This window comes from Maylandia zebra, linkage group LG19 (assembly GCF_041146795.1).
Source record: "Maylandia zebra isolate NMK-2024a linkage group LG19, Mzebra_GT3a, whole genome shotgun sequence".
Classification (NCBI taxonomy): domain Eukaryota; kingdom Metazoa; phylum Chordata; class Actinopteri; order Cichliformes; family Cichlidae; genus Maylandia; species Maylandia zebra.
In genome coordinates, this window is record NC_135185.1 from 31,250,085 (window position 1) to 31,262,597 (window position 12,513).

General features: G+C 38.8%; 1 protein-coding gene and 1 long non-coding RNA gene across 5 annotated transcripts; one reads left to right on the plus strand and one right to left on the minus strand.

Annotated features, from left to right (window-relative positions):
• The first annotated feature begins 4 nt into the window (after positions 1 to 4).
• pld4 (phospholipase D family member 4) lies at positions 5 to 12,383 on the plus strand. 4 transcript variants are annotated; one of them, XM_004540795.3, is made up of 11 exons: positions 5 to 140; positions 306 to 372; positions 457 to 611; positions 9,622 to 9,805; positions 9,898 to 10,018; positions 10,108 to 10,235; positions 10,329 to 10,529; positions 10,692 to 10,831; positions 10,926 to 11,094; positions 11,185 to 11,281; positions 11,371 to 12,383. In XM_004540795.3, exons 2-11 carry the CDS (start codon positions 322 to 324, stop codon positions 11,571 to 11,573), a joined length of 1,449 nt encoding a protein of 482 aa, XP_004540852.2. In that variant the 5' UTR covers positions 5 to 140; positions 306 to 321; the 3' UTR covers positions 11,574 to 12,383. The 4 variants fall into 4 exon arrangements, with proteins under 4 accessions (XP_004540852.2, XP_004540853.2, XP_004540854.2 ...); XM_004540796.5 differs by having other exon boundaries at positions 10,929 to 11,094; XM_004540797.5 differs by lacking the exons at positions 5 to 140; positions 306 to 372; positions 457 to 611 and adding an exon at positions 8,602 to 8,697.
• LOC105941200 (uncharacterized) lies at positions 2,694 to 8,032 on the minus strand. Its single transcript, XR_002721313.3, has 5 exons — positions 7,952 to 8,032; positions 5,684 to 5,747; positions 5,468 to 5,604; positions 4,600 to 4,681; positions 2,694 to 4,113 (listed from the first exon to the last, which is right to left on the minus strand). It is a non-coding gene; the product is annotated as an uncharacterized LOC105941200 (long non-coding RNA).
• Positions 12,384 to 12,513: the final 130 nt, after the last annotated feature.

Consider the following 12,513-nt stretch of genomic DNA (forward strand, 5'->3'; position numbering starts at 1 on the left):
AACCTGAAACGAAACTGAAAATGGGAACTATGTTGTGATATATTCAGCATCAGAATTCACTTCTGCTCATATTTGGGGGGAAGTTTGGAGGAAGAAAACAATCAAGTTGGCTTAGAAGAAACTTTTAAAGAGTTCAATCTGTAAGTTTCTTTTCATTACTTTAAAAATGAATCCAATTCCAAAATGAAAACCATCTGGAATAATTGCAGAAATGAAGATGATTTGGTTCTTATCACAGATGTGAGCTCTCTAATTTGTTTATCTTCTGTCCGACACGGTAACTTCCTGCTTTTGGTCTCTAACAGCACTTGAAAGGGGAAAATGACCTCCTCGTATAGCAGCCTTGATGACAGTAACGATTCAAACAAAAGGGTAGGGCAGCATCAAACATTAAAAAGCAAACTGTGACCTTTCTTACTCTTAAAGCTCTCTTCCTCTCAAACCTCACCTTCTTAGACCAGCTGCGTGAAGCTACTTGCGATTGTGGCATGTCTGACTATTTTGGGAGTTTTGCTCGCCATCATCGTGCTGGAGAGACCTCCACCTCCCAAAAACCACGAGATACTCCCAGGTGACGACGGCTGGAGCAATTTCTCTACTGATCAGTGCAGGTAATAATCCAGTAATTACATCACGATCTTCTTAACTATCTGCTGCACGGCTTGAAGAAACATGTCCACATTTGCTCACTGTTTCGGAATCAAGTCGTGATTTCGCCGTGTTTGTAAAGTGGTGCGTTTTTTAACTTTATTTGGCCTCATTCTCTGATTATTTTTTTAACGCGCAAAATCTACCACAGTTTCCTCTTTATGTGTAATAAATATAAGGAGGAGGAGGCTGAGTGGCCAGGTGTTCCTCTTTATGTGGGACTGGACGTTATTCCTTATCAGCCTGACCCACGGTTTGATTGGCTCTAGCTTGCAAAGTTAAACACTGCAGCACAGACACTTCACTGGAATTTGACTGTAACCTAATTTTAGATGTGGAAAATAAAATAGGACAGACTGCGATCTTGTATCACCTGCAGACTATTTTATTCCACCGCGGTAAAGTGAGCCGTCATTTGTGAGCCGCGGTCAAGCCAGCCGCCTCCTGTCCGCCGCATAAATTTCCTTGCGCTTTTACACCAGTCTTTACGGTAGCGCCTTTTCGCTTTATATCCTGATTGAAAGCCTAGACCCGCGCGCGCGCACGCACAAATTACAATGGAACAGCCCAATACAGCCATCGTGACAGTCTGGTTGCATATTCAAAAATTCATTAAAAATCATTCTTAAAAGTTGATGCCAAGCTTTCAACACAATCCTCTTCTCGGACACCTACTTTACCTCTGGGCCAGTTTTTACCCAGATTTACTGTAATATTACTCAGAAATCACAGTAAACTCATATTCAGTGCAATACAGTCAATACACTACAATCATGTTTATTTCAAAAATTCATTAAAAATCATCCTGAATAGTTGAGGTCCAACTTTCAACACATCCCTCCTCTGGGACACCTACTGTACCTGTGTGCCAAGTTCCATCCAGATTTACTGTAAAATTCCTCAGAAAATAAAGGACATTTATATGCAATTCAATACAGCCAATACACTACAATTATGGAAATTTCAGAAATTCATTAAAAATCATCCATAGTAGTTGAGGTCCAACTTTCAACAGATTCCTTCTCTGGACACCTACTGTACCTGTGTGCCAAGTTTCAGCCAGATTCACTGTAATATTCCACAGAAATTACAGGAAACTTGTATTCAATTTCACCGTCAAATTAATAAAGCTTCTCCGATTCTGATTTTTCTGTACATATGTAGGTTATGTATTTCAGAAATGTAAATAGAGCTTGTTCGTTTAGATTTTGTATTGCATTCTTTTTCATTTTAATACCTTTTCTAAAAAATTACACTAAGTTTAGAAAATAATGTGATTCTCGCAGTTTGGGTTTGTGACCCAACCCTTTTTGCATTAGTTTTGGTATTTGTTGATTAAGATTACTATTGATCAGTGTATGTAATTCTTGTTTTTGCTGTTATTAGTTAGTACTTTTAATTTGGCGATACTTTGTTACGTTCTTCTAATTCTCCCCTAACTGCTTTTAAATTACATCATCTCATCCGCTGTATAGTAAGTAAAACATATTCCATTCTAAACCTTGCGGTAATCTTTAAGAACATATTTTTAAAAACTGAAACAAATTGAAAAATATTTTTTTTCACAAAACCTGGTCAATTAAACATAAATCAATATGGTTATTATCTGCAATTTCAATGGCGATGTATATCAGAAGTGAAATTGTTCTATAAAAGCAACAGCTTTCCTTTCATTGTTACTATTTAACACCATTAAATAGAATTTAAACACTTTGTTCATTTTATTAACTGTATTGCTTTAGGTTCAATTGACAATATTAATTTGAATTTAATGGCACCATTTAGATTGCGTTTTGGACCTAATTAATTTGATTAATTATGATTTAATTAATAGTTTCATCTATATGCTAAATGTTTAGGTATCAACAAAACAAGTCTAGAAAGGTTCCTGAGTTGTCATCTATACATTGTAATTAGGTGTTTGGACCTTTCAGAGGTCTTCAGCAAAGGTCTAACACTTAACTACAGAGTACAGGTGACAACTCAAAAACCTTTTTACACTTGCTCACAGGTTACCATTTATAACATTCAAGATCCTTGCACTTCAATAGAAAACTCTTACACCAAAGCTTACATAAAGTGTAAATGCAAAAAAAGGGTGCTGCATCAACAACTTTATTTACGGTGAGCCTTAACAAGGCAAAGCTTCTACAGGGAACACTGCATAAGGCAATATTAAATGCTTAAAGGGCATGACCAAAATTTAAACATTGGAAACAACTTTCCGAGTTTCAACAAAGTGACATTGTAGTGTGCCGTAAGATGTCAAATTCAATACAACTTGTGATTATAGTCAGATCTGCAGATTTACCACAGCAACTTAAAAATCACTGTATAATGCAATTACAGAAAATATTTAAGTGACACAAAAAGGTAAAAACGATTTAGTCCCCAGTTACAAAAATCTGATTCAGAATTATAAGTTTTCTATTATATAATAAATTTTACAATAAAAAAAAATGCATATAGCAAATCTCAAAATATTCTTAATTAAATACTAAGACCAAAAATCCAGCACTTAACTTGAGTACAGGTGACAACCTTAGAACCTTTTCACATTTGTTTGCACATACACTTTAACATTTATAACACTCAAGATCCTTGACCTACAATGGAAACCTGGTACACAAGAACTAATATGAAGTGTAAATACAAAAAAAATTGTGTTGCTTTAACAACTTGAACAAAAGCCTTCAACGAGGCAAAGCTTAAACAGGGAAACAACACTGCATAATGCAACATTAAATGAAGTGTGTAAAATAAAATGTAAACATCTGAAACAACTTTCCAGTTTCAACTAAGTGACAGTGTAGTGAGGAGTAGGATGATTTCAGGATCTACAGTTGTAGGTCTGTAATGGCTACAGTCTGCAGAAGCAGCAACTCAAACTGAAGAAAATGTTGTGAAACAAGGAAATATATCCATCTGCGTAATTTTGTCCCCAGTTCAAAAAACTCAGTTTCTGAATTATGTTTTCTTTTCCACAATCAAAAGAAAAAAAAGCATTCGGTAAATCTCTTAAATATTAAAGCTATGACAAAATATTTACAAACAAAGATCAACATATATATATATTTATGAACTTTTAAACAGTGAAACAGAGCACTTATTTTCGGAGACATTTCGATCTACAAGAGTCATTGCGTCTCCTTTTGGCAGAGTTTGTTCTTCAGCACTTGTATTTTGTTAGACAGTTTTTTGTCTTCCAGTCCCATGAGCACCTTCTGGAAGAACTCAAATGTGTAGCGACGTGGCTTTGGGTAACTCAGATTGAGGCAGTAAATTAGCCCAAACAAAAGTGCACACCCGCTCGCCACATCGTGAAGATCCTGCAAGACGGTGCATCTCTCGATAATGATGCCAACATCTTCAAGGGAGTCATCAGGCTGTGCTCCTTCATGGATTATTTTATAAACACGCCAAATCCATCCTCTCAAGCTCTTCAGCTTCCATCACGTTGAAATCCTGAAAAGGACAGATATATTTTAAATCTGTTGTATTTTGGTCATTGCATCATCTATCTATTCACTCCATTTTAGTTCAAATGGTCCACACTATCCTAATTACACAGATCCCTGAATGAGACTGAGGAGAACAGGCCAAAGAAAAATGTGGATTTAAGACTATCACCAAATAAAGACCAAGAAGAAGATACATGAAACATGGACAGAGGGCAGAAGGAGTATACATTAATAATATTATCAATATTCTGCTGACCAGGGTCATTTTCTTTAGTTTTGCATAAAACAATGTAAGTGAATGGAAACAAAATCCTAGTATTTCCCATGCACTTTATTGTTGTAAGCTAATTTAAAGAAAACTGATTGCTGCCAGATCAGGAGAATGCCTGGGCTTGTTTAGAAAATACATTTTTCAACTTACAAAACTCTGGGAATTATGACAGTCAAAATTTTACTGAGGGGTGGAATATCCCTTTAAAAATAAACTTACTGATGAGATTTTCAGGGTTCTCATTCAGGTATATAATCACAGCTTTAAGGATGCATTCACGCTTCACTTCGATTCGGGAACTCTAAACAAAACAACACATGCATGGCAATTACTTTTTTGAAGTTTTTAGAGACCCCCACAGAACTTAAGTCAATTTTTATTGTTGTTTAACCAATTCATAATTGTTTCTAAGTAATTTTAAACATGCTTTTTGCAAGCAAGTAGTATTTTGTGTTAGAGAATGAGAAGCTTACCAATTCATTCCCATAAAGATTATAAGTTATGAGTCCAATTACACTGATTGCGATACATTGGGTCGCGGAAAATGCAGCTTTAGCGTGGTGTACCACCCGAAAAGTGTTGTTGCATAGGAGTGCTGTTCAAAGGAATCAAAAACATTTTGATAGAGATTTCCAAAAATTAATGACAAAAACTACACACTGTCACGTTAATATGAGGTATGCGGGCTACCACCACATTTGCAGTATTTATACCAAGTTTGAGTGAAAAAAAAATTATCTATTGTGTCACTGAGTTGTGGCGAAATGTGAAATGTTGTCTGCCTTTGTCTTTTCTCAGTGTAGCTAATTATTCCTTTGGACAATTAATGAGTAACAAAAAAAAGAAAAGAAAAAAGCTACAATGCCAGCAGCGGCACTTATGGCCTCTAGGGGCATGAGTTACTTAGTTCTGCTTTGTGTCAGGACCAAGTCCAGAATATAAGCCAAAAGCGAGATGAGAAGTATAACGCAGGAGAGAACAAGCATAAAATGACCCAAGAAAGTTAAAAATACAGGTTAATAACCAGACCTGAGATCAACCTGCAACTAATCTATTAGTTACAGAACATTATAACAAGACAGAATACCTGTGAATTGTAGACAATGCTGCTGTGATCCGCCGCGCTGTTTCCCCTCCTTTTTTTCGTAGAATCTTCATCAACTGGTCAGAGTACTGGTCAAGACTGCTCATGAATGTGGACAGCAGTGGAACTGTGGTGATAACCTAAAAGACCAAATAAGAGAATTCAAAATGTAAAATTGCGTATTAAGGAAAAAGTAAATAATATGAAAGCATTAGGTACCTTCAACATGCACTTTTGGAGCACAGCTCAAATCTCCGCAGCTCCAAATTCCACAACCAGCAACCTGAGAGAAAAAGAAAACCAGAAAAAATGAATCGTGTACAGTGAGACACATGCAAAGGGGTAGCACAGAGATGGTCTAAACTTAAGAACAATCCTGTTTCTTTTAAAATGTATTAATAATACAAGTTAAATTTCAAATGCTCCAAAATTTCTATTACTCATTTCATAAATCTGTTCCTGTGAGCACGTTTACCATTATATACCGGAGCAGCCCAGTCTGTGAACGTGACCCTTTGAAGGTGACCCCCACTTGCCCCCAAAAATGAAATCAAGTATACTGGGTGGTTAGTGCTCCGTTTGTCGGTTTGTGCTGGTAAAATCATCGTTTGTATCGCTAGTAGGGCTGCCACGATTTGTCGACTAGTCACGATTACGTCGACTATCAAAATCGTCGACGACTGATTTAATAGTCGACGCGTCGTTTGAAGCTTTGTAAGATCGCAAAAGACGCAGGAATAATAGCAGGATTTAAGAGTGTAATAACGGACTGAAACAGAAGATGGCAGCACAGCATGTACAAGGATGCCAGCTGCCGTTAAACCCCGAAGAAGAAGAAGCAGCTGTGTCCCAGAATTCATAGCGCGGCCCAGCTTAGTTTCCAACAATGGCGGTAGCTAGTTAGTTTTAATATTACTCTTATTATTCTTTCTGGGTCACAAAATAAACGTTTAACATATTTTCAGGCGAGAATGTAGCTGTGTAAACCTCAAATATCTGCTCAGTTTATCAAGACACCACATATTTTCAAAAGCGCTCCGACGTTTTCGGAGACGTCTGTTACCCACTAGCTCGATAGTTAGCCGGGGGCTAGGTCACTAGCGCCGTGAGAACACCGGACTCCCGGCAAATTGTTTTCAAACCCACCGCCGTCTTTCGGGACTCAGGTTAAATATATAGGAGTCACTTAGATAAATTAAAAATGTTGTTGTTTGGCTTTTTTTTTTTGTATTTTATTTGTTCCTGAGTAAATCGGTTTGGCTGAGATTAAAGTTATAGTTTTTACACAGCTGAATAAACGTCAAGCAGACAGCTGATTATCAGAAGTGTGAGATGCTGGAGAATATACTCCGTTGTCCTGTTATATTTTAGATAGCAAGGAGTTTATTAAACTTCACCGAAACAATCTGCAAATTTCATTAAAATTGAATAAACTATCATCTTGTCTTTATTTTTAGTTAGCACCTTAAAAGCTTAAAGCTGTAAGCTAATGATAGTTATATAAGAGCAGATGCTGCTGGTGCAATAAGCTGTAGTTTTACGTCCAGTGGATGATGATCTGATTAGTCGACTAATCGCATAAATAATCGGTGACTAGTCGACTATCAAAATAATCGTTTGTGGCAGCCCTAATCGCTAGGTGTCAAAGATATTACACTTTTATTTAATAGGTCATTCAGAGTTCACCCCCCCCCCCCCAAGCAACACGAAAATGGCCCAAAATAGGTCAAAACATGCCACAAAATGCTCGGGCGCGAGCGAGCGTTTTCTACGACGCCTACATCACCCGGACGCTCACTCGCGCCCGTAAGCACGGGGCGCGTGCTTGACGCCCTTGACGTCACCGCGAAAAAGTAAAACATTAGTAACTGGTTAACCTTAGCAGCACAAATGTTAATTTTAACGGCACAAACAAGCACTAACCAAGCAGAGCATTTTTTGGCATGTTTTGGCCTATTTTTGGCTGTTGTCGTTTTGCTGGGAGGGGGCTCTTCAACTCTCAATGACCTATTAAATAAAAGTGCAATATCTTTGACACCGTAGCAAACAAACGGAGCACTAACCACCCAGTATACTTAATTTTGGGGGCAAGTGGGGGTCACCTTCAGAGGTCTCTTTGAGACTTGATGCGCGAAGATATGCAAACTACGCAGCTAGCGGTTCTCTTCAGTGAAACAGACGAGTCCTCAACAATCACTGCACATGTATCCCAATTCTTGTTCGGGCTAACGTTCTCCTAACTTGATAGTGCAATAAAACAAATAAAATAAGTGTGCTATTCGGAGTTCGAATGAAATTTTAAACGCAGATGGGACAATATTCAGATGTGCAGTAATATCGAATATGCAAATGAATGTTTCCAATGCTAGCAAAATGCTACAACCTACAGAACACATACTGCCCACATATTTACCGGAAAAATATACGCCATATATTATCACAAAGTACTAGTTAAATTATATTCTATTAAAAATAGGAAGAAATTACCTTAACTCCAACGGATGAATCGTGATTAATCCCTCTTTCCAGACACGTGGCCAAAGCACACTGTGGCGTAGGTGAAGAAGGTCAATGCGTATGCGCGAAGATTTTTTTCATTCTCTGCGCATGCTCAGAAAGGATGTGGAAAGGGCTCTTTGGATTTAATTGTGTTCAATAAATTGGAAATATCAATATTATTTAACATTAAAACGGTATAGAATTAATTAAATCAAATTTAAAAATATTAATTACACCCATAAGATTAACAATTTTAAGTATATTGAACATAAAACTAAGAATTAATTTTTAAAAACCCCATGTTTCATTTCTTAGAGTGTACTCAGGATGATTTTTAATCAATTTTTGAAAATTGACATAATTGTAGTGTATTGGCTGTATTAGATTGAATATAAGTTTCCTTTATTTTCTGAGGAATTTTACAGTAAATCTGGATGGAACTTGGCACACAGGTACAGTAGGTGTCCCAGAGAAGGAATCTGTTGAAAGTTGGACCTCAACTATTCAGGATGATTTTTAATGAATTTCTGAAATTTCCATAATTGTATTGACTGTATTGGGCTGTTCCATTGTAATTTGTGTGCGCGCGTGCGCGTGGGATATAAAGCGAAAAGGCGCTACCGTAAAGACTGGTGTAAAAGCGCAAGGAAATTTATGCGGCGGATAGGAGGCGGCTGGCTTGACCGCGGCTCACAAATGACGGCTCACTTTACCGCGGTTTTATGCCCACAAAGGTAAAAGCTGCTTCACTGGAATGTCACTGAAGCTGCCACAAAGAAAAGGAAGTTCTTTGTTACAATAAAGGCTGTGAAGCTATGTGACTAGCTAACCAGGTGAAGTCACTTATTCTCAGGGGATGTTGCCATCAAACGTCAGGTTTCTTTTAAGGTTTGTAGAAAGTTGGTAAAACGTTCAAAAAAAAAAAAATGCATAGAAGTACTTGATGTAATCATTTTTTGTGTGACTGTCTTTCACATTGTTTTTGATTAACTCCTTTGTTTTGCTTCATTGAGGTTTGCTGGCATTCATTTTTGCACACCTCTCTTAAAGCCCCCCATAGCATTTCAGTCAGGTTGAGGTCTGGACTTTGTGCCATTTCAGCATCTGGATTCTTTTGACTCGATGCCACCAAGGTGCAGGTCTGCAAAACAAGCCCAAACCATCACCTGTCCTCCCCCGCGGTTGATAGTTGATATGAGGTGTTTGTGCTGCTGTGCTGTGTTTGGTTTTTGGCAAACATCTCCACTTTGCTCTAGTCTGTCCAAAGGAAATTGTTCCAAAACTCTTGTTGTCTGTTCAGATGCAACTTTGCAAACCTAAGCCATCGAGATATTTTTGGAGAAAAGAGCCTTTCTCCTGGTAACCCTCAAAATCATTTTGCTAGTAGAAGCAAGTGTTTGTTTTAAGTTCATTTGCAGTAATATTTTGACTCTACAAAACATCAACTTTGACTGTTTTTAAGGATATAGAGGTTAAAGGGAAGCTGTAATACCCCTTAAAAGGGGTAAAAGCACCTCATAGATGTCAGTTAAAGCTTTGGATGAGTCTACAACTCCACATCTGTAGACTTAAAGATTAAAAGTTACTTTTTTCAATTTTTTCCACTTCAACTTCCAAAGAATTCCCTGAGCAGATGTCTTTTTTTTTAAATCCTGCAGCATGGCCCTTGTGGAGAGCATTCCCGAACATATGAAATACAAAGGCAACGTAACATTTGGGATCCCTCTTGAACAAGTCTGGAACAATCTCATCTCAGTGGCAACAAACGAAGTGGATGTGGTCTCTTTCTACTGGACGTTAACTGGGGAAGACATCAGTGTCAACTCTTCCTCTGATATGCCCGTGAGTTACCAGCTGCAGTGGATAGTTGTGTTCCTCATTAAAACATCCCTACAAACTTTTTTCTTCTAATGTTTTCATTGTGTCCTTGGCAGGGAAGGAACATCCTGAAAGAGCTTGAAGAGCTTCCTTTGAGGAATGTGACTGTCCGAGTGATAACGAGTGTTCCCACCGTCAGAACAAACTCCACCGATTTACAGATCTTAAAACAAAAAGGTTTGCTTTCTCTTCAACAAAGTCTTGTAGGCCACCAACTCTTTGCACCAGCTTGACCTTGACCCTTGTCTTTTTCTTCCTGCCTGCAGGAGTTCATGTGAGAAAGGTGGACTTTGGCCGCCTTGCAAACGGCGTTCTTCACAGCAAGTTCTGGATTGTCGATAGGAAACACGTGTTTATTGGAAGCGCCAACATGGACTGGAGGGCTTTAACACAGGTGAACGCTCACATTAGACAATCAAAGGTACTTTGCTATTTTGAACCTTTAGAAACGCTGCTAAACAATTTAAAGAGTTACTTTTAACTGCAGGTGAAGGAACTAGGAGTTGTGATCTACAACTGCTCCAGTCTTGCGAAGGACCTTCGTAAAATCTTCCAGTCCTACTGGGTGATGGGTCAACCCAACAGCTCCTTGCCACAGCCTTGGCCTGCAAACTATAACACAGACATCAACAAACAACACCCCCTGCTGGTGAAAGAGAATAACATCTCCACCCGGCTGTATGTGGCAGTAAGTTCATTAGGTTTCAGTTCCTTTTTAAAGGATACTGTTAGGTTTTCTTTATCATTAATAGAGAAAGGGTTGTACTCTGCAGCTATGTCTACAAAAACATACTTAAAACCTGTGGTTATGAATCAAGTGCTCCTGTTGATTTCTTGTGTTTCACTCCAGGCTTCTCCTCCATCCTTCTGTCCTCCATCGAGGACTCAGGACCTGGATGCTATTCTCTCCATCATCTATGGGGCTCAACACTATGTTGATGTAGCTGTCATGGAGTACTTCCCCACCACGCGCTTTGACAGGCCTCGGAGGTTAACTTAACCCTTTACAGAAAATACTCCACATTAATGATCCACATCGTTTTCCTCTGTTTTCCTCACTCTGAAATCCTCGGCTTTCACTCAGCAGATACTGGCCGGTCATCGAGGATGCCATCAAGACGGCCGCGTTCGAGAGGAAAGTGCAAATCAGGATGCTGATCAGCTGCGGGCGGGATTCTGATCCAGACATGTTGCCTTTTCTTCAGTCTCTAGCCTCACTCGACTCTCCTCAGCAGCATATCAGCATCCAGATAGTAAGACGCAACATGGGATACATGAAACTCCTGAAGATGATTGCCACTATTTTAAAAAAAAATTGTGTTTACGCTCCTTTCTTTTTTCAGAAACTCTACATCGTCCCAGTGGCAAACCAGTCCGATATTCCATTTTCCAGAGTCAACCACAACAAATACATGGTGACTGATAAAGTAGCTTATATCGGTGAGAAACACAGTTATTCTACAAATGTGTCGTTGCTCTAAGTAAGTTGATGGAATCTCTGACCAGGTTTATGCTCTGCTGCTACCCAGGTACCTCTAACTGGTCAGGAGACTACTTTCTTACCACCGCTGGAGTGGGCCTGGTGGTGTCCCAGCATGCATCTCAACCTGAAATGAAGAATACGACCCTGTACAGTCAGCTCAAGGCAGTATTTAACAGAGACTGGTATTCAGAGTTTGCTGTGCTCCTCGATGACCTGGGACACCACCCAGACTGTTCACTATCGAGATGACTGAAGCTCTTTTATGAATCTTAAGTGCATTTCATGACATTCAAATCCCAGTTGGGACACAGTATTCTGCTGTTTTTATGACCTTTTTGTCAGGAACGATATTTTTAATACAACTGTCACATATGTTAATTAACCTACTAAATGTGTCATGCTACAGTTCTGACTGAACATGTTTTAGTACATGTGCAGTCAGATTTACAATGTTCTTTCAGGCGCAGTGTGATCATTCACTGCTGAGCTGATTGTTTTAAAGCATGATTAATGAATATCAACCATTGAGTGCATTTTAATGTCATGGTTAAATATGTAAACATGCATGAGACTTTTGTGTACCTGTGGCTGCAGTATCTAAGTAACACTGACCAGCACAGCACTACAAGGCCATGCTTACACCTGCTGGTCTGATCAGATAAGCGCAGGTTTGATGGGGAAAGTCATCAAAGAAAGGCTGAGAAATCCACCAACTTTTGCCAGCACAGGAATATTGGTTGAATGCGCCAGCACAATCCTGGAGTTACAGGCAAGGGCAGTGGAAGCTGCAGCTGTGCAATAAGAACCTCATCTTTGTTTCTGATATGTTGCATGGATGTCCTCTGTTTGTTTGTGTCTGCAATTGTTCAGTTTGTTGGTAGATTTTTGTACTTTTGTTTGTGTTGGTCTTTGTATATGTTTCCACCCAAGTGTTGGAGATGCTGTCAGATGGGGTGAGATCTCACACTATACAGCAGCTTCCTGTGGGGTACCGCTTGGACTGCTGATCTGTTTTGCATAAAGAACAGTGTAATAAAGATATGGTGGGAAGAAAAAGAATCTGATCTTTAGACTTTTTTTATAGTGTCAGTTCACAACAGTCGCTTTGAGATGCTTTAACTTCGTGAACCATAGTGTAAGGTAAGGACACCATAGATTAGGGAGAAAACTCAAACAATCAGACGATGCA